Consider the following 19,965-nt stretch of genomic DNA (forward strand, 5'->3'; position numbering starts at 1 on the left):
GGAAAAACCCACGTGAGATATTCCAGTAGCTTTTCCTAAGTCACGTGGTCTAAGGAATTTACAAGGGGTAGAGCCCCCCTCAGCCTGGATGGATTAAGCCTATGCCGGCCCACAGTGGATAAGGCGGGTTCAGGGGTGTCAAGCTACTGAGGTCCGGGGCTGTTACTGCAACATAACTGAACCTAGCCTGACTACAGGACTGGTCCTGGCATTCCACTTACACGATGAGGAAGCTGCTGCTGAGAGAGGGGAGGCGACCTGCCTGGGGTCTCTCAGCCAGGGTAGAAATAGGGCTCTGTCTCCACCAGGAGGCAACGAAAGGCCACACTATCCACGGTGCCCCTCAGCCCAGCATTACCTGAAGGACCCTGTCGAAGGGCCGGAGGCCCCCACGCTGGGCTGGCCCATCAGGGCGCACGGTGTGGACATAGACACCCTTCTCCAGGAGGCCGTCTGAGACGCTAAAACCAAAGTCATTCCGCAAAGGGTCCTTGTGCAGTGTCACCTGGGAGCGGGAGGAGGAAGAGGAGGTCCCTGGAGCTCTGACCTTTGTCCCCAGCCCCCCGCAGCAGCCCGAATCCCTTGGTGTGGGACATGCACTCAGACTGCTGCCCGGCTGTGCACCCCAACTCGGTGCCTTTGTCACACAGCGCCCTCCTGCGTTCTCCATGGCAGCACATCCTCCAGGTCCCAGCACCAGTCACCAAGGGGAGGCTGGGGGTAGGTTACCCTCTAGGTTCTTTTTCAGTCCCCACCCCTTCCACCCGGAAGCAAGTCCCAGCAAGGTGGTGCCCACGGGTGTTCGCCCTTCTGACACTGGCTCCTCTCCCAATTTACCAAGAGGCTGGGAGGCTTCTGAGGGCTATAAGCTGAGAGGTTTCTCCTCTGCTTTTCTATATAGTAACTTCCGGACGGCAAGGGAGTGATATATAGAGACACACATATACAACTACATATCCATGTATAATACATCAGTGCCTTTGGACTTTACACACACACTAATGTAAGTGGGAAAAAAGTGGGTCTGTGTGTATCACAGAAGTGTGTGTGTGTGTGTGACCCAAACAATGAGAATCCTGGAAAACTCAGTCTAACACAAAACTGTTTGGTGGAGGAGAATGAAGCCCAGAGTGTGGCGGGGCCCATGGGGAGCCCCGCCCACCCCTCTGTGTGTCCTCACGGTCCCCCCCACACCTATCCAGGCTTCCCGTGCCCGGCCCTCGCGCCCACCTTGTGCATCTCTAAGGGTGTCGGCAGCAGCAGCTCCTGCATCTCTTCAGGGGACGCTCGTCCCTCCTGGCTCCTCCGCCAGGGCTGGGGCCCAGGCCTGCCCTCAAGGGGCACGCTCGGCACTGTGCCCGTCATGATGGATGCCTGAGGACACACAGCGCTTCACTCAGATGCTCGTTCCTTGCCGTGTGCAGTCAGCATCTGCGGACACCTATCGTGTGCCAGCCTTCAAGGTCACAACAGTGAGCAGCAGAGTTGTGGTCCCTGGCCTCCTGCAGCTCTCAGCCTGACGGTGGGCAGGGGGTCCTCGATCACACCAGCAATCAGAGTACTAATTGTTGGCACTGAGTGATTAGCACTTAACTCTGTGCTGAGCTTAAGTCTACGTTCTGTACACACACACAACTCACTGTGTTTGTATGATCCTATGAGACAGGCAAATACCATTCTACTGTGCCTTTGGTCCATTTTACAGGTGAGGAAACTGAGGCTAAAAGAAATCAAGAACTGAACTCAGAGTCTGGCTTCAAAGTTAAACGTTTTAACCACTCTGCTACCCTGCTATCTGTAAAAATAAGTAAGGTAAAATCACATGCAAAACCTAAGAGTTTACTGTCTCAAGATTCTCACTAAAAGATCCTAAAGGATGAACTCAGAAGGAAACCATAGAATGCAAGAAGCAATTGTGCACAAAGAAATTACCAGTAACACTAATGAGTATTGATAAAACCCCACAGTAACTAATTTTGAGCCATTTATAAACAAGCAGGGAGAGGAGGAGAGAGTTTGGAAGCAAATGGAAGCATTCTGCAGGGCCTGTCTCATCCAGGAGCAGGACAAAGGCATTATTTAGACTTTGTTTAAAAAAAAGCAGAGTGTTAAAAATGTTTTTTTTAATAAAAGTAAAACAGGAGTGCCTAGGTGGCTCAGTCAGTTGAGCATCCAACTCTTGATCTTGACTCATGTCATGATCCCAGAATCGTGGGATCGAGCCCTGCACCAGGCTCCACGTTGAGCATGGAACCTGCTTAAGAGTCTCTCTCTATCTCTCTCTCTCTCTCTCTCTCTCTCTGTCCTCTCTCCCTTCCTCCACCCCTATCCCCTGCTCATGCTTTCTCTCTGCAAGATAAAAAAAAAAAAGCAAGACAAATTAAGGATAATCACTAAGAAAATAAAAAATGATAAAAATATCCTTTTTGGTGGTGAAAAGAGTGTAGGAATAAGAAATTTATCAATACAAGACAAGGAAAGATAGTAGATCAGAAGTATAGAGAAAGTAGAATACATAGAAAGTGTAAATTCTTTGCTAGAAATAACTAATTATATTAGTGATCACAATAAGTATAAATGAACTGAACTTGCCTTTAAAAAAAGACCCTTGGATTGGGGGGACAATCAGGTATACACAGGTATACAACAGATACACTTAAAATGAGAAATGTACAACTTAGGAACATAGTAAGTTTGAAAATAAAAAAATTGGAAAAAAGATATAGGAAACATTACTAAAAATAAAGCTGCTGGAGCCACATTATTATGGAAAAATGGAATTTAAAGTGGAAAGCATAAAGGTACTGATTAATGATAAAAAGAGAAATTCACCAACAAGTTATAGCCATCATGGATTTATATGAAACTAACAATGTAAGCTCAAAGGATATGAAACAAAAAATGACAGAATGTCAAGATTTTGCCAAATCTCTCTACTCACGATGGGATTTTATCATACAACTAACAAAAAACCCCATGAAGATAAATAAAGCATGTAACACTTCATCAGGATGCAGATTGGAAAAAGTTTATGAACACTCTTGATCTTCAGAGAACGCTTCACCCAACAAAAGGGAATTTGCATTATTTTGCAGGCATACATGAAAAATTTACTAGAACTGACCACATACTAGGCCACAGAGAAAGAAGTCTTAGCAAACCCAAAGAATCAATAGCCAATTGGACACATTTTCTGGCCACAGTACATACAAATTAAAAGCAATTATGAATTGGTTTTAAAATTTGGGTTAAAAAAAAACCCACTTCTGTGTAATTCAAGGGTCTAACTAAAATCGTACTAGAAATTTTTTTATTTATTTTTAATTTTGTGTTATTTTTTTTAGAAAATTTTTTAAAGTATTTGGAACTGAATGATCAATAAAAGCACCACAAATCAAAACATGTGGGATGCAGCCAAAGGAGCACTTATGGGTAAAATCATAGCTTAAGCTGCACTACGATAGAAAACAAGGAAAACTGAAAATTGAGGAGCTAAGAAACCAGTAAAAGTATCATTATTTAAACACAAAGAAGTTAAACACAAAAATTAGTAAGATAGAAAACTATGAAACACAAGAGAGAATTAACAAAGTCAAAAATTAGTTCTCTGAGGCGCATAGTAATTAGCAAGACTGATGGAGGGGGGAAATATGGCCCTAATCAACAATATTAGGGGCAAAAGCACAGATAAAGCAGAAGTTTGAAGTATCACTCTCAGAAAACAAAGGAGCTTCTGAAATGACCCAGTTGGATCCTTCCCAGACCTCCTGGGCAGCCTATTCCGTGGTGGGCATTGCTGACCTCACAAAAAGCTGTAGTCACTTCTCAGCTCCCCTGACCCCTCATGCCCTGAGAAGTCACTGAGACTGACATTCCACAGGGCATGCCCACAGCCATGGCCATACACTGCACATGCACACAGAGACACCAAAACAGCCCCTATGCATCCAAGTGTGCACACACATACACACCTGCCCTGAAAATACACTCAGCACGTGTGCATGCACATGCTCCCAATGCACACGGGATAAAACCAGACACATTCACATGTGCACACACCTCAACGTTCTCGGTCACACATGTATGTGTCTACTCATGGTCTGCACATGCATGAAGAAGACAGGTTTACGTGGAGGGTGCCGGGTGAGTGCACAAAACACACTACACAGAGGCAGGATCCCATCAACATGCTGGGTCCTACAGGCACGCCCGTCAGCGTGTCCATGCACAGGTGCTCCCAGGAAGGTCGGTGGGGTGGGGGGCCCTACCTCCAGTTCCCTCAGCAGCTCTGACTGACCACATGACTCCAGGTCTTCGAGGGCTTCCCCGAACACGCGCCAGAAGCCCTCTTCACGGGCAGGGCCGGGGGCTGGGCTGTAACGTAGGAACCAGAGAGCGTCAACTCCCGGTGGGCAGATGGGCGGGCAGGCGGGCTGGGGCCTGAGGAGTCTTCGGGGCACTATGGCCCAGCGCTGGGCTCAAGGGGCCATAGGGCGGGCGGGCGGGCAGGCAGGCGGGCGTCCTCGGTGGCAGTGCTGGGGCCCCGGGGCAGTGGTTGGTGACACGGAATGGGGGGAAGACGCAGTTAGGGGCGACCAGGACTGTCGGTGGCCAGTTAGAACAGGGGCGGATGAGACGGGGTGGAGAGCGGTGACACAGGACGCCTGGGAAAAGAGACAGACGGACAGACAGACAGAGAGGAGATCCATGGTGTAGCCCCAGAGGACGGCCCCTTACCCCACCCAGACATGGCACCGTAGCACAGTGACAGGGACAGAGCTGGAGGCAGCAAGGACACAGATGGATGGAGAGGATGGTGTGTCTGTGCTGGGGAAGGGTCTGGGCCACCCCGTGGCTTCCGTCACAGGGTGTGGGAGCCCATCGTCAGCTCTGAACTTGAGGCTCGGGAGAATAGTACCAAGTCACACTTGCACCCATAATAGTTCCCAAAGCCACTTGCTGTGTACAAAGTCCCAGACACTCAGAAAGCAGGATTTGCAAAGCACTTTCTTAGAAAGGGCCTCCAGCTGTTCTCTCCTAGGGAGACTCACACAGGCTGATGCATGATGCTTGCCTCCTGCCCTTTCCATTTTAAAGATGAGAAGACTGAGGCTGAAGGACCTTCTCTCCATTCAAATCATTTCTACAAACATTTCAAGCCAGGGCTCTGTCCACAGGGCTTGGGGCTACGGAGGTGAATGAGGCATAGCCAGCTGGCAATTCATTCACAACATGTGCAGGAGAGCCTCCTGGGGGCCAGGCGCTTAGCACAAGGGACCTCAGCCAGGAAACTAGTCAGGTGGACACAACGTGGCTGGTGCCATGAGGAGGCTCACATGCCTTCCCGGAGGAGAATTTGCCCTGGGTTTTGAAGGCTAAGTAGGCCTTGGCCAGGAGGGAGAGGGCAAGGCATTGTAGGCAGAAGGGAGTGCCCAGTCAACAGCACAGATGGGGGAGGAGTGGCTAAGGCGGGGCGAGGAACACCCACGGGGCCTACTCCAGGGGTGACAAGGTGTCCTTCAAAGCCAACGCTACAAATCCCACCACATCCACAGCCCAGGGCCGGCACCTGTGACCCGAGGGCCCTTGCAGGAGGCCATCAAGGAACCTGGGCTAAGTCGGGAGGGTCCCCCATCTCAGCCTGATGGGGGCGGCTCTGACCCACACTTCCTCCTCTCCTGGGAGCTCCCCTCCGTGGGAGCCTGACGACACTAGCTCCCCCTCGCCCCCACTGTGGCACAGGAACCCTCACCCGTCCTAGCCAGGAGACCGTGACTGCCTCCTCCCTCATGGCATTCCCACCACAGACCTAGTTGGTGGCTCCCAATCCTCCTCCTCCTCCTCCTCAGGGAAGCTCTCGTCCGTGGGGGCCGGGGTGTAGCTCGTCCTCCGGGGCTCGGCGAGGGGAGGGCTGCTTCTCAGCCGGTGGGGCCGCCACTCCTGGGGGGTCACACTCCGAGCAGCCGGCTGTGGAGCGTAGGAGCCTGGCAGGCGGAGAGGGGCATCTGTATCTTCTCTGTGCCTTTAGCTCACCCTCCTCTCTGCCCTTTCTCCAGCTGTGCCCAGACCCTGGGTAGGTCTTTGCCTGCTCTGGGCCTGCGTGATGAAGCTGAGACACTGATCAAATACTTGAGATGGGGAGCTGAGACCCAGGGACGGCACGGATACACAGTGAGAGCCAGGGCTGGGAGCCCTCCAGGGCATTCAGAAGCCTCCCTCCACTAGTTCTCTGCACTCAGCCTTGGGGAGCCCCTGTGGCTGGCTCTGTGTTGCAGAGGCTGGAAGGCCAGCAGCTGCATTCAAATGCCCCCCAACCCATGAGGCTACCCAAGGGTCTCAACAAGCTAGAGTCCTAAGAGGACAGCCTGGAGGCGTCCACTCTAAGGCTGGGTCTTAGGGGATGGGGAGGGGGGAAGGGGCTTTCTGCCTTCCCATCTTCAATGGGAGGCAATAAACACTGATTGGGCACCTGCTGTGTGCAGGGCACCTGGCCTAGGAACGAGAAAGACAGAATTAAAACCAGCTTGGTCCCTAACCTCAAGGTGGCGGACTCTGAATAGCTGGCCAGGGCGCTATGGATGCGTGAGAAGATGCATGAAGGTCTGGGGTCCATGCCCTGAGCACTGAGGGGCACTAGGAACAGGTGACGTGGCCCAGGCGGGTCTGCCTCCAGGAATGGTCGCTGAAGGATGGAGCCGGGAGGAGGAGGAAGGATTAGGCAGAGGGAGCAGCCCCTACAAAGGCTTGACAGCTGGGCAGCCCAGAGAGAACATGTCGCCTACAGGCCATGAGCTGTTACCTGGGCCCCCAAGGCCCCCCTCTGTGGCTGAGCTGTCCCAGGACTCCACAGCGCTGTCCACACTGGGCACGGCAGGGGAGAACCGGGTGGCCAGCAAGCCCCCTTTGAGCGCCTCTGGTGGGTCCTCATCTGCATCGCTGGCCTCGCTGAGGCTGCCTGACTTGCGGTGTGGGAGGGGGCCTGGGAAGAAAAGGGGGTGTCACTGCCACTGGCCTCTGACTTCAGAACCAGAGACACTCAGTGAATCTGTTTCCCCACTTCAGTTTGGTTTGGGAGCTCACAGGCAGATCACTCCCCGCACCCCAAGTGTGCTGCTGGACAACCTAGTATGAGGGAGGTGGCACACCGGTGGGCAAACCCATTTCATAGATTGGAAAACTGAGGCTGAGTTCTCTGAGCTGGGCCCTGGGGAGCCCCTGTGGCCCCATATCTGCACAACATGCTCAAGTTCACATGGTGAGCAACAGTGGAGCACAGACCAGAAGGAAGACCCTAAAGGTCAGGGTCCCTCCACTGTAGGCGGTGGCCTCCCTGCCAAGGCACAGGGGACAAATCAGGGGGAACTGAGGAGTGTACAAGCATGGCCAAGGGCAGAACAACCAGCTTCAAGAGGTAGGAGGTGATGAAGATGGTGGGCGGTTCAGACCCAGACTCGGCCCCACAGGAGCTGTGACCTTCAGACCACAGCTCCCCTTTCTGAGTCTTGTCTCCTCAGATGTCCCAGGTACCTTCCCACCTCCAGAGGCTTTGGTGAGGATTCCACTAGGTTGGGCACCTGAAGCCTGGCACAGAGGGGTTCTTAAATGGGCTGAGGGCCCCCACGGGGTGGGGTGAGGCTCACGGTCTAGCTGCTTCTTGATCTTCAGTGTGACTGTCTCTCCAGCCACCTGTAGAAGGTGGATGGCCTCACTCAGAGGCCGGCCCTTGAGGCTAACGCTGTTGATAGCCAGGATCCGATCCCCAACGTGGATAGCGCCAGTCCTGGGGAGGGGGCATAGGACAGGGAATGAGAGACAGCCAAGGCTTCAGGGTGGGAGTCTGCCCTCAGGGAACTCGGGAACGCCAAGACACAAGCCTGACTGACCTCAAACCCAGCTGCAACAAAAAGCAAGTGTGATCTCTGGCGGCATTAACAGAGGTATCAAGTCTAGAATTGAGGAGGCCTGCCTGTCTCTAAAGGTAGGCTCTGGAACCAGTGTCAGGCATGAATTCTGAGCATGGTTTGAAAGGATTCAAATACTAGCTACATAATCTGGGGCCTGTAAATGGGAATGATAAACTTACTTCACCTACTTCTAATTGAAAGATGGGTGGTGGAAGAGATTCATGCTTCTCTCCAGCAGAAACCCAGGGATAGCCTTTCTCTTTCCCTGGGCCTCAGTTTCCTCACCTAGAGCATGAGCACAGGGTGCCTGGGTGGCCTCACAAGGGGATGTAAGGGGCTGATAAGGCCAGGCAGGAGCATGGCCCTGGCCCAGTGGATTTCTGCCTGGACTCCATGAGAATGACCTGAGGATCTTTTCTAAAAAAATGCAGATGCCTGGCTCCCACCCCTGGCCAATTAAATGGTACCCGCGGGGACCGGGCTGGGGAGGGGGATCGTGAGGAATGGTCAGCACCGGGAGCAGGGAGAGAAGCTGCAGGGGATGCTGAAAAAGCACCTGACCTGGGGTGGGGGTGCCCGAATGCAGACGCTGCCCCCAGAAGGGGTTCACCGAGGATCAAGCCCCAGTGTGCCCTCAGGCCCGGCACTGCCCGCCAAGGTCCCCAGGAGTGCAGGGGACTGAGTAAGTCAGGGGGATGGTGGCTGAGGTCAGAGTCTGTCCCTTGGGACAGACACCAGCCATCTGTGGCTCCTGGGCCCTGGCACGTGGCTGGCCCATGCTGAGGTGCCTCGACTACGGAAAATAGGCACCAGATTCTGAAGACACAATTAAAACAAAAGGAATGTAAAATATCTCGTTACTAATTTGTGTATTGATTACATGCTGAAATAAATACATATTTAAGATTCATTTTGTCTTTCTATTTTTCTAACACGGCTGCTTGGAAAGTTGATGATTAAATGCGTGGCTTGTGTTATGTGTAGTTGGACAGCACTCAGCTAGATCAGCCTGGTGAGGACACGGGGGACTGGCTCTCGCGTCCCTGACGCCCAGAATGAGCTGGCACACAGGAGGTACCCAGTAAACGTGGGAGTAGGTGAAGACACACAAGGTGGGAACGGTACACACGAACCGCTGCAGTGGGCCAGCAGGGGGCGCTCCAGGGACACCCACAGGGAGCCATCCACTGATCCCTGGCCCCCTCCACCCCATTGGGGCCCTCATCACCACGCGGCTCCTCTGCTTTTCACCCTCCTCCAGAGGCCCCAGCCAGCCCCTCCAGGCGCACCAGTCTCTCCCTCTCAGTGTCTGGGGAAAGCTGCATCTCGCCCATACTGGGATCACCTCCCTGGGACCCTTGTGGGGCCCTGTCCTGTGTTCCGCTTCTGAGTGCCAGATTCACCTGCTCCCCGCAGTCTGGACAACTTGGGGCACCCTCTTTCTCGCACCTTCCCCAGAGGAGCAGACCAGGAGGAGCGGAGAGCCTAAAGCTGGCAGAAAAGCCCCACACTGTGCCAGGATGGAAGCAGGTGCTCCAGAAAGGCTCACAATGCTGACTTTCCAGAAATCTCTGGGAATCTCCAGGTTGGGAGAGGAGGGTTGGCACACATTTAGCTGGCACTTATCTGAAGCCAGAGAGGTCAGCCAGGGGGGCTGGTTTGCCTCTGTGGAGCCAAGGCTCAGAGAGGGGAGGGACTGATGTGCCCCAGAACATCGGCGTTGGAACCAAGGTCAGGATCCACTTCAGCTGTTCCCAAAGCCCGGCCCCTGCCCCATGAGGGTCCCTGGGCCCGCCTCACGTGTCCCCCCGGAACCCTGGCTCACCTCTCAGCCAGACCACGCTTGGTGAGGCCTGAGATGACAATGGGGTCAAAAGGCTCCTCTGTGCCCGAGATGGTGATACCCAGGGGGCCCCCGTAACGTTTCAGTTCCACCGTGTAGCTGATGGCACCCGTGGTCTCCTGCTCATCTGCAAAGGCAGCACCCATCAGGGCGGGGTGCAGCGGGGCAGGCCCCAGGAGCTGCGCGCCCCAGCCCCCACACCTGGTGTGCTTGCTCACTCCCACCCCCACTCCCTCATTCATTAATTCACCCGCTTGCTCCTGCCAGGACCTCGGGTGGGTGCATTTTTGCACCCAAACAGCACAAACCCAATGCTCTAAAATACAGATCTCACACATGACACAAAATAGCAATCATGAAAATGAGAAGAAACCAGATGTCCAGTTTTTTTAAAAGAGAAAAATTAGAAAAGTTTTGCCCACAAGAGACCATCTGTCCCAGGATAGTTGTCTTTCCAAATAAGGGGTTGGCTCTCCAGGGACCACAAGCCTCACCCCTCCCTACTGCCTCCCCGGCCTGTATACATTTTTCTTACCTTCTGTGCAGTTCACTCACTTCGGTCACCTGTCTGGCCTCAGAGGTGTTAGAGCTCACAGCCTTTACTTGTCACTCACACACCACTCATGCAGGGGGCGTCCCTGCCCCGCCCACTCACCCGCTCACTGCTGCCCCCTGGGGAGCCCCCTTTGTGCTGGGCCTGGAGGAACCAGGCAGCCCCAGGGATGGGGAGATGTCTGTGCTGGGGACCCCCCCTGCATTGGCTCATTCAAGGCGCCTGCACCAGCAGCCTGCCACGCCCTCTCCTCGGCCAGAGGGAGCCCCAGACTGCAAGCTGGGAACCCGTCATCCAGCAGGAGGCCCCAGAGGCTGCCGGGCGGGGTCGGGGCCGTACCCGAATTGTCCTCGTCCTTCCGGATCTTCAGCTTCACCAGGTCCTCGCACTGCCGCAGGATCTGCACGGCGTCCTCCATGGGGCAGTTGTCCAAGCGGATGTTGTCGATGGCCAGAAGCTTGTCGCCAGGCTCGAGGGTGCCGGTCCTGCAGAAGCAGGGGTCGGGGACAGAGAGAGGCTGGCATGTGCTACTCCGCCTAGATCGCCACCCCCGCCCTGTGCCCAGGGCCAGCCCTACCTGTGTGCCACACTGCCCTTCTTGATGTCGGAGATGATCAAGGGCTCTCCTCGCTTCCTGCTGGTCGCTGGCAGGGAAAGGAGCCACGAATCTGACCTCTGACCACCTCAGCCTCAGAGGGTTTGGAGGGGCCAGGAGTTAGAGCATATTGTGCTCTACTGCTTCCTGTCTGGGTGACCATGAGCAAATCAGCTCCCCTTCTGCCTCAGTTTCCCCTCTGTAAGATGGGGGTGATGCCACAGAAACAGAGATGTCATGAGATTAAAGTAGACAAGGCAGGGGTGCCTGGGTGGCTCAGTTAAGCATCTGACTTCGGCTCAGGTCATGATCTCATGGTTCGTGGGTTCAAGCCCCACGTCTGGCTCTGTGCTGACAGCTCAGAGCCTGGAGCCTGCTTCGGATTCTGTGTCTCCCTCTCTCTCTGCACCTCCTCCACTCATGCTCTGTCTCTCTCTGTCTCAAAAATAAATAAACTATATAAAAAAAAATAAAGTAGACAAGGCAAAGCCCAACATGGACCCTGGCACACAACAGGCATTCAATCCACGTCAGCCCTTTTCCCTCCTGCTCAGCCCCTCCCCCCGCAAGCCAGAAGCTCCTTCAGGGGCTGTGTCTGGCTGGCACCCCCACCTGGCACAGGGCCGGGCCCAGGAACTGGGTGAGCCTTGCACAACTGAGTTCTGCCTTCTCCCATCTGCAGAGAGTGCTGGCTGAATGGCCCACAGGGGCTCCCTCTTTGGGAAATGCCTTTGGCCAAGAGAACAGCCTCACCCAAGGTGGTGTGGCTCCTGGGTGCAGCCTGGCCCATACAAAGGTGCAAAGGCCTGGCTCCCAGCCTCACTGAGGACAACTTTCAAAGCCTTCCTGGCCCTAGGGCTCTCCATGGATTGGCTGAGCCACTTACTGTGGCTACATCACAGCCCAGCTCCTGCAGCCCCCCAGTCCCGTATCCTTCCCCTCGCACCGGTGTTGACTCCGAGCACCCTTCTCAGTAAACCTCCGAACAGAACTCTTTGTCTAAGGAGCTCTTTCTGGGGGAATGTGACCTAAGACAATGTGTCGCATGAAGGGCTGGGTTTCCTTGCAGAAAGAATTCATCTGGGCTAATGGGTTTTCCCTAAATGGGAGGAGCCTCTTCCAGCCCAACTGGCATTTTGCAGATGAGACAAAAGCACCCCTTCCAACTGATGTAATAAAATTGTAATTCTATCCTCAAATGGGCATCCTTGTGTCATGTACAACTTGTGCAACTGTATCTGGCAACCCCACCCAGAGGTTCCTGGGCTACAAGCAGCTTTTCCTCTCCCAGAGTGCTTAACTCCCACCTCCACTGACTGTGGAGTCTGGGTAAGGAAGGAGCTACAGTCACCCTCCGTCAAACCCAGGGTAGGGAGGAGAATCATTTCACACAGGAGCTGCAGTCCTGGTCTTCTGTTCTCTGGGGCTCCCTGAATCTCACTGGGTAATGATGTCCGAGCACCCCTGACCCACCACTGTGTGTGCTGCCCTGGCCAGAGTGGACACCTGCTAGGAGGTCACCTCAGCAGGGCAGTGGGGCTGGCGATGCTATGACCAGGCGAGGGGGATGGCGGGAGATGAAGCCAGATATCACGACGACCAGATCACAAAGGCCCTCGTCCACCCTGAGGACTTCAGCATCCACTCCGAGCAAGACAGAGCCATGGGAGGAGGGGTCTGAAGTTCCCTAAAAGTCACCCCAGGACACAGAGCTGAGCCCCAGCCAGCCCTCCCCCCAGGCGCACCCCCTCTCCCAGGCTGGAGGTGTGGGCTTTCCCCAGGCCGGTGGCTCGCTCGGTGGGGAGGGACTCACAGCCAATGGTGATGCCCAACTCCACTCCACGCCTCTTGGGCAGCTTCACGTGGAAGGTGCCACTGCTCGGGATGACGGACTCTGCGTGCAAACACACATGGACCCACGTCAGACCTGAGGGAGAAGACTCAGGGACCCCGGCCCCGGCTCATTCTAGGCCAGCTGGGGGCGACTGCAGAAACGCCCATTCCAACCCCACCCTGCTTCTCCCACCTGACAGATGAGGAAACTGAGGCGTAGCAAGCTGGTATTTGCCCAAGACAACCCATCTGGTCAGAGCAGATTCAGAGCCGGCACCTGGGCCCCATGACTGCCAGTTCCAGGGCTCCCCACAGCCTAACCCAGCCTGCTTCAGACCAAGCAAGACTTCCCAAGCACCTGCTAGGTCCCAGTCCTTACTGTTTCCACACAATTTATCTCATCTAACCCAACAATGTGCACCACAGTAGGAGTTCACAGTTGGGGAAGCTGAGGACGGGTGGTGGTAGGGAGTGTCCATAATCACAGAATGTCAAGATCACCTGATCAGCATGTCTCACCAGGTTTCTGTTTGGGGTTCTTCACCCCAGCCCTGCAGAGGGGCAGGAGTATTGTCAGCCCCCCACCCACCTTCACACTGGTGTGAGGGATTCCTGCCTCCCTGTCCAGTGCCTTCCTGGTGCTGGTGCTCAGGCACACGCAGCAAATGCCCAGGGAGGGTGGGGTGGGGGTGGTGGCAGGAGACGTATAGAGAAAGGAGGGAGCACAGGGTCCCAAAGGGTGAGGAGGAAAGCAGGGACACTCACTCACCTGCCACATCAAACTCGACCTCCAACACGACCTTGTGGGCCAGCGCCGCGTCCCGCAGCAGCTGGGTGGCTTCCTCCATTGTCCCGTCCTCGGTGGGGATGCCGTTGATGGACAGGACGCGGTCCCCCACTTGCAGCAGCCCACACCTGAGCCCCAGGCGGCCCCGCAGAGAGAAAGAGTTCCATCACCATCACGCTGTCCAGGGGCAGGAAGGCCATGCGAGACAGGTGTGGGCGTGACTCACACCTCTGCCCGGTACCCGCTGCAGAGCCTCAGGCCATCTACCATGTGACTCTGGCTAAGGGAGTGAGCTTGCTGGGCCTCAGCTTCTCTGTCTGCCCAGGGGGGATGAGCCCGAGCCTGAGGCGGTGGCACATAGAGGACTCTGGCTTCACAGACAGGGGTTCAAGTCCCGGGTCACTGACAAGCTGCGTGACCTTGGGCCAATGAATCACCTTCTCTGTGCCTCAGTTTCCTCATCTGTAAAGTGGGGCTGACGATGGAGGGGATGGGATGGTGAAATGAGACACACTTGAAGCCAGGCTAGGCTGCAACTCAGATCCCTGGCTGTCTGTGACCCCCGAGTTGGAGAGCGGCAGGCCCGGCGGGCCAGGGGAAGCTGGCTCACCTCTCTGCCGGGCTGTCGGGCTCGATGAAGCGCACCAGGGGAGGGGAGGACAGGGTCTCAGTGGCAAAGATGCCGCCCTGAAGCTGGAGGCCAAAGCCGCTGAGGGGGTCTCCACAGAGCACGACCTCCGTGGTCTCCGTGTGCACGATCTGTCCCCCTGGCCCCACCGTGCTGGAGGCCAGTGACACTGCAGGACAGGGGGGCATGGCTGTCGGTGGGCATTCCTAGAGACCCCCTTCCGGCCAGAACCAACCCGTCCCCAGGCTCAAGGACCTGGAGTCAGATAGGCAAGTGAGTGGGCCAGGGAGTCACAGCCTGTTCTGGCCACCAGTCTCGTCATCTGTACCCTGGGGGACCCCCACCCAGCAGGGCCGTGACAAGGATTCAGGGAGACAGCTCCCGGGACTGCCACATCGTAAAACAGAGGTTCCAAGGACATTAATGCTGTTATCACACCACAGTACATAGTATGCTATTTTCGGTAACAGCTTTATTGAGATACAATTTACCTCCATAGTATTCATCAATTTAAAGTGTACCACATAGTGCGTTTTAGTATATTAACAACGTGGTACGATCATCAGTGCAATCATTCGTAGAACCCTTTCATCACCTCAGAAGGAACCCTGTTCCCTGCAGCCAGTGCTCCAAATCCTCCATCTCTCCCGGCCCTCAGCAACCCCTGATCGAGTTTCTTCCCTGTGGACTCGCCTATTCTGCACATCCCCTGTAAATGTCATCCTATTTTGTGTCTGGCCTCTTGCACGAAGCGTCATGTTGTCAAGGTTCTCCTTTCTAAGGCTAACTAACATCCCGCAGTACAAATACACCACATTTTCTTTAACCATTCGTCTTTTTTTTTTTTTTGAGAGAGAGAGAAAGAGTGTGCATCCAAGCAGGAGAGGAGCGTGGGGAGAGGGAGAGAGAACCGCACGCAGGCTCCATGCTCAGCGGGAACTCCAATGCGGGGCTCAGTCCCACAACGCTGCGATCATGGCCTGAGCTGAACTCAAAAGCTGGACACTAATCAACTGACCCACCCAGGCGCCCTCATCCATTCTTCTACTGATGGACATCTGGGTTGTTTCCACCTTTTGGCTAAAATGAATAATGTTGTTATGAATATTCATGTAAAAGTTTTTGGGTGGACATGACATATATTTTCATTTCTCTTGGACATATACTAATATGGAATTGCTGGGTCATATGAAAATGTTATATCAGTTTGATTTATGTTACTTAATATGTATTGTTTTATATTCCATGTACAAATATAGCTGTATTATCAACAGGGATATTGGATATAATTTATTAAATATAACTTATATTTAATGCTATTATGAATTCTACATTATGTTTTTATTACTATTGTGTTACATTTTATATTACATGTTACAATATGTGTAATATATTGTTATGTTACTGTATTTATTTTATTTTCATAATTACATCCCTAATAATAAGAATGGTGCTTGGTACATATGAAGTGTTCAAAAATTTAACTAATTAACTAATTGCTATCATCAATAATAATAATAACACTTTATTAGTCATCCATCTTAGGAAAGGGTCTCAAGACCCCTCTGCCTCCACATGCCTCTGCCTATGAACAGCATTTCTGAATCTTTTTACCTACACACCTCCAGCTTTGGTGGTTGACAAAGGTGTATTTTATCTCTCATCTGACTCTGAAATCTGTTTCCATTTTCATCCTGGCTTCCAGGAAGCTCATAGCCATATTTACCTCCTTTCAGGTGCCAGGGTATTTGTATTCCCCTTTTCCCTCACCTGGTTCAATTCCAAATGGTCCAGTTTAACCTTCCATCCTTCCTGGAGGCCTCTGCAACTCACAAAGCAGAAGGCTGGATGAACTCTCTACATCAACAAAGGAAGGACTTTTCCCAGGAGAGACTTCAAAATTCTTGGCCTTCTCAGGACTTTTGGTACTTCCACATGTCTCCTGCATTATCATTCACTGCTTTGTCTTAACATTTATTCACTTTTTAAAATACTTACACCTTCATTTCAAAAGGGAACTACATTTATAGTGATCATAAACAGACATGCCTATACACAAAAGGCAAGTAGAAATATATAGGTGTGTGTATATATGTGTGTATGTCTATACGTCTATGTACGTGTACACACACATACTAAACGTGAAAATTATCACATACCGGATGGCTAGTCTCAGGCCTACATGTCTTTGTCTTAGGGGAAATTACAAAATGTCAGAGAAGTAAAGACGTAGCTACACCACACTCATACTTTCTCCTTGAATGGATCAGAATGAATCCAGAATGAAAGAAAATGAAATGGAGTTACTCCCAAGACCTTTCTGCAAATGTGAAAAGGTAGCCTTTCCTCAAGGCACTTTGAGGTGAAGTGCCTCTTTGATGGTGAGTCCCATCACCTGCTAGGAATTTTCCAGAACACAAATACAAGACTAAAATGTACAAAGTAACCGGCACTTGCCAGGTGCACCCTTGTACACTGCACAACCTGCCCAACCATCCAAGGCAGACTGGCATACCACTCGTGCTATTTAATGACCCCACAAACACACAGCTGGGGCCCTGCCCCAAATACCCTCATCCTGCGGCAAATCTCTCAGGATCAGGCATGCAAGTCGCCCAAAGAGGAGGGAAGAGGCCATGGCCCACTTACGTGAGCTCCTGTGTTCCCTTCTTCGCTGCCTCCTCCGCCCCATTGTGGTCCGGGGGCTCATGGGGTGGGATCCACGGGGAAGGGTGCTGGGGTTGGTGCAGGGAAAGGCATGATTCATGGTCGGTGAAGAAAAGGGAGTCGAGGACAAGGCTGGGGAGACGAGAGCACAGATGACTGTGAATCCCAGAAGGGCCCTTGGCCCTGCCACACAGTGGGTGACAGGCAGCCACCCCAGCACAGGGAGACGCGGGGACGCATCCCCCTTTCACCTCAACCACTGGCTGTGTGACCTCACACAAGTCTCTCCCACTCTGGGCCTCAAAGACCACAGGGTTTTCCCAGACCTGGTGAAACCCAGCTGCTAGGAACAGAGCTCATGGAGTCACTAATATGCTAGGTAATGCCGGGCAGACACCCTGATTTCTCTGAGTCTTGGCTTCCTCCCCTACGGAACATGCACAAGCCACGGTGAGTTGGGCACATTACATCGGCTCTGGTCCTGGCCAGCAGGTGAGGCCCAGGTGGGCGTCCGGCAGTGGCCGGGCCGCGGGCTGTGACAGGAGAGCACGCAGGGGTCCCAGCGATGCAGCTGCTCGCTCCTCTGCACCTTCACTGTGACCCAAGTAAGAGGAGAGAGAGGTGCGGGTGTTAGGGACTGAGCCAGTCTGGACTCACCATGCCCCCTGGAGGCCAGGCTCCCATCTGCAAGATGAAGTGAGGAGAGCAAGACCAGACAGCCAGAGTTCCCCGGAAGCCAAGCCGGGCACTCAGACTGCATGCATGTGTCGGAAACACCCCCACTATGTGCCCGGCACTGTGCTCAGCACTCAGCCAGGCAGCAGCAAGGATGCGAGGGAAAGCAGGCCCCGCCTGTCCATCAGCTCTGAGCAGTACGGAGGACAGACGCCGCGGGACCCCTGTGCCTTTCAGGTCTGCCGCAGTGCTGTGGCCTGGGCAGCCCTGGCCAGGGGCTGAGCACATGGGGGCACTAGGACCAGGCCGTTTCCGCCCTGCACTGGGCTCTCAGAGGCAACTTATGCTCCAGGGCCGAAGTTTGCTCACACTTGCATTTCAGCCTGAAGCTGTTCTGGGTGGCTTCCCCCTGCTCCCTAAACCTCCACAGGCTCCTCCCACAGATGAATTCTTTGCACTCTTCTCCATCTGCTTCCCGCAGGACTCCAGGGATCCTGCCTCCCCTGCCCCCACCCCACCTGATCTTCCAAACCCGCCACCATGTAACTCCCCCTCCCAGACTGCCCTGGGTCCTGCTTGGCTCTTCCTTCTGCTGGGGGGCGTTGGGGGTCCAGCTTCTGGTGCAGTGGGTCCATGGATGGATGAGTGAGAACCTAGTCATCCAGGGCATGACTCCGCCCCCTGTGCAGTGCCTCCTTTCCCGTGTGGGCACACAAGGCCTGGCACCTCACTTCCCTGAGCCTCAGCCACCTCTGGGAAGTGGGGCAACAGCAATACCAAGCTCACGGACTAGTCCTAGGGATGAAATGGGGGACCCATGGGAAGCCCCCACCCACAGCAGGTGCTCCTACATGATGTGAGAATGGGCAACTGCTGGTCAAGCCCTGATGCCTCCTGTATCAGGCCCTGGCTGGGGCTTGATGAGGCCTTTTCAGACTCTGGCAGAGCCCACAGAGAGGGACCCTCCCCAACGCCTGTGTCCCCACATTTCATTTGGGGGATTTCTTTCTCTCCCAGGTGGTCAATCGGGCAAAGGATGGGGTGGCCCAATGCCATCCTCACCTACACTGTATCCTGAGGGCTGGAACTCACACCCCTGGGCTGTGCTCCGTGCTCGACCTCATTTAACCTCTCCAAGCCTGTGCACTTGGTTCCTCACTCCCATTTACAGATGAGGCGACCAAGGCCAAAACCCCTGTTCAGCTGGGGCAGCATTGGCATTTAAACCCAAAGCCCAAGGTTCAGAATGCTAGAGGCACTTGCTGGCCCTGAGCTGTCCTTGTGACCCCTCTGTCCCAAGTTCAGCTCTGCCCTCTGGTCTCCTAGACCACCTGCTTCCTCTGCCCTTGGACTGCGTAGCACCCAGCTCCCTGTTCTCTGGGGCCTCCTGACTGCCCAGGTGCCTCCTTTGGTCCTGCTGAGGACCCTGAACTGAGCCCCAGATCTAAGCTCTGAGGAGCACAGAGCACAGAAGGACTGTCCCCTCCCTTGCTCTAGCCTTTATATTTCTATTAATATGCAGAGTGACAGAAATAGCTTTGGGAGGCAACTCAAATGTTCAAGTTGTTTCTCTGCCCCACCAGCCCAGCATCGGATGCTGCACTTGACAGTTCGAAGGGACGTTTGTTTCAGTAAATGTTAGCCTGCCCAGGACTTGAGTCCCAGGCCTCTGGGACCCTGTGCAATCCTCCCCATAAGCCCTCCAAGGGGACCCACCTGCCTCTGACGGTTTCAGGGGCCGACGACTTTGGGGAGCAGGCAAGATCTCTAGCCGCACTTTCTCTGACACATTGGCCAGGAGCTTGGTGGCCTCCAGCAGTGAGCAGTGTTCCGTGCTGCTGCCGTCGATGGACAGGATGTGGTCTCCGGCATGCAGGGCCCCACTCCTGGCCGGGAAGAAGGACAAGGGAGGCTGGTCCAGCCAGAGACAGCTCCAGGCAGCCTCTCCCCTCCAGGCCCGGCCACCACGGTGGCAGCACCTGGCGTGCCTCACCTGTCCACCACGCTGGCCGGCTTGATGCGGTCAATAGTGATGACTGGCTTGTTCCGGTGGGATCCAGTGGTGAGCGAGATCCCCAGGGCGGACCCAGGTGTCTTGGTTATTTCCACTATCAGGGGCCCCGAAGCATTGGCCACTGTATCTGGCATGTGGGAGGAGACAAGGGTTTGAAATGCAGATATGGAGCGCTTGCCTCCACAGCCTCACACTGCTATCTCCACTTAACCCTCACTGCTGGGGAAGGGTTACTGTACCCATTTTACAGATGGGGAAACATATATGTGGAGGTAAAGGCCTTGTCCAAGTTCATGCAAATGCTCAGCAGCAGAGGAGGGTCAGGAACTCAGCTCTGAGGGGCTCTGACCTCAGGGCTCTGCTGGACAACACTAATGTGCTCACCTGTATGGACAGCCTGACATCTGCCAGCACCACACTGTGTTCACTACAACCTTTGCCCATCACAGAAATTGGCCCCCCCATT

The 19,965-nt window shown here is 54.1% G+C and overlaps 1 protein-coding gene across 2 annotated transcripts in view; it reads right to left on the reverse strand.

Annotated features, from left to right (window-relative positions):
* GRIP2 (glutamate receptor interacting protein 2) overlaps window positions 1-19,965 on the reverse strand; it is a 54,447-nt gene that overhangs the window by 3,191 nt on the left and 31,291 nt on the right. The window contains exons 8-23 of one of the 2 annotated variants that reach the window (XM_029918828.1): window positions 19,479-19,626; window positions 19,202-19,371; window positions 17,279-17,404; window positions 16,793-16,942; window positions 14,126-14,312; window positions 13,498-13,643; window positions 12,709-12,789; window positions 10,878-10,944; window positions 10,640-10,785; window positions 9,730-9,874; window positions 7,641-7,780; window positions 6,800-6,979; window positions 5,810-5,984; window positions 4,269-4,374; window positions 1,231-1,374; window positions 359-505 (exon numbers count right to left, since the gene is read on the reverse strand). In XM_029918828.1, the coding sequence (XP_029774688.1) occupies window positions 359-505; window positions 1,231-1,374; window positions 4,269-4,374; window positions 5,810-5,984; window positions 6,800-6,979; window positions 7,641-7,780; window positions 9,730-9,874; window positions 10,640-10,785; window positions 10,878-10,944; window positions 12,709-12,789; window positions 13,498-13,643; window positions 14,126-14,312; window positions 16,793-16,942; window positions 17,279-17,404; window positions 19,202-19,371; window positions 19,479-19,626 (2,258 nt within the window). The remainder of the gene's footprint in view (window positions 1-358; window positions 506-1,230; window positions 1,375-4,268; window positions 4,375-5,809; window positions 5,985-6,799; window positions 6,980-7,640; window positions 7,781-9,729; window positions 9,875-10,639; window positions 10,786-10,877; window positions 10,945-12,708; window positions 12,790-13,497; window positions 13,644-14,125; window positions 14,313-16,792; window positions 16,943-17,278; window positions 17,405-19,201; window positions 19,372-19,478; window positions 19,627-19,965) is intronic. The other variant, XM_029918829.1, reaches the window with a different exon arrangement.

This window comes from Suricata suricatta, chromosome 12 (assembly GCF_006229205.1).
Source record: "Suricata suricatta isolate VVHF042 chromosome 12, meerkat_22Aug2017_6uvM2_HiC, whole genome shotgun sequence".
NCBI lineage: Eukaryota > Metazoa > Chordata > Mammalia > Carnivora > Herpestidae > Suricata > Suricata suricatta.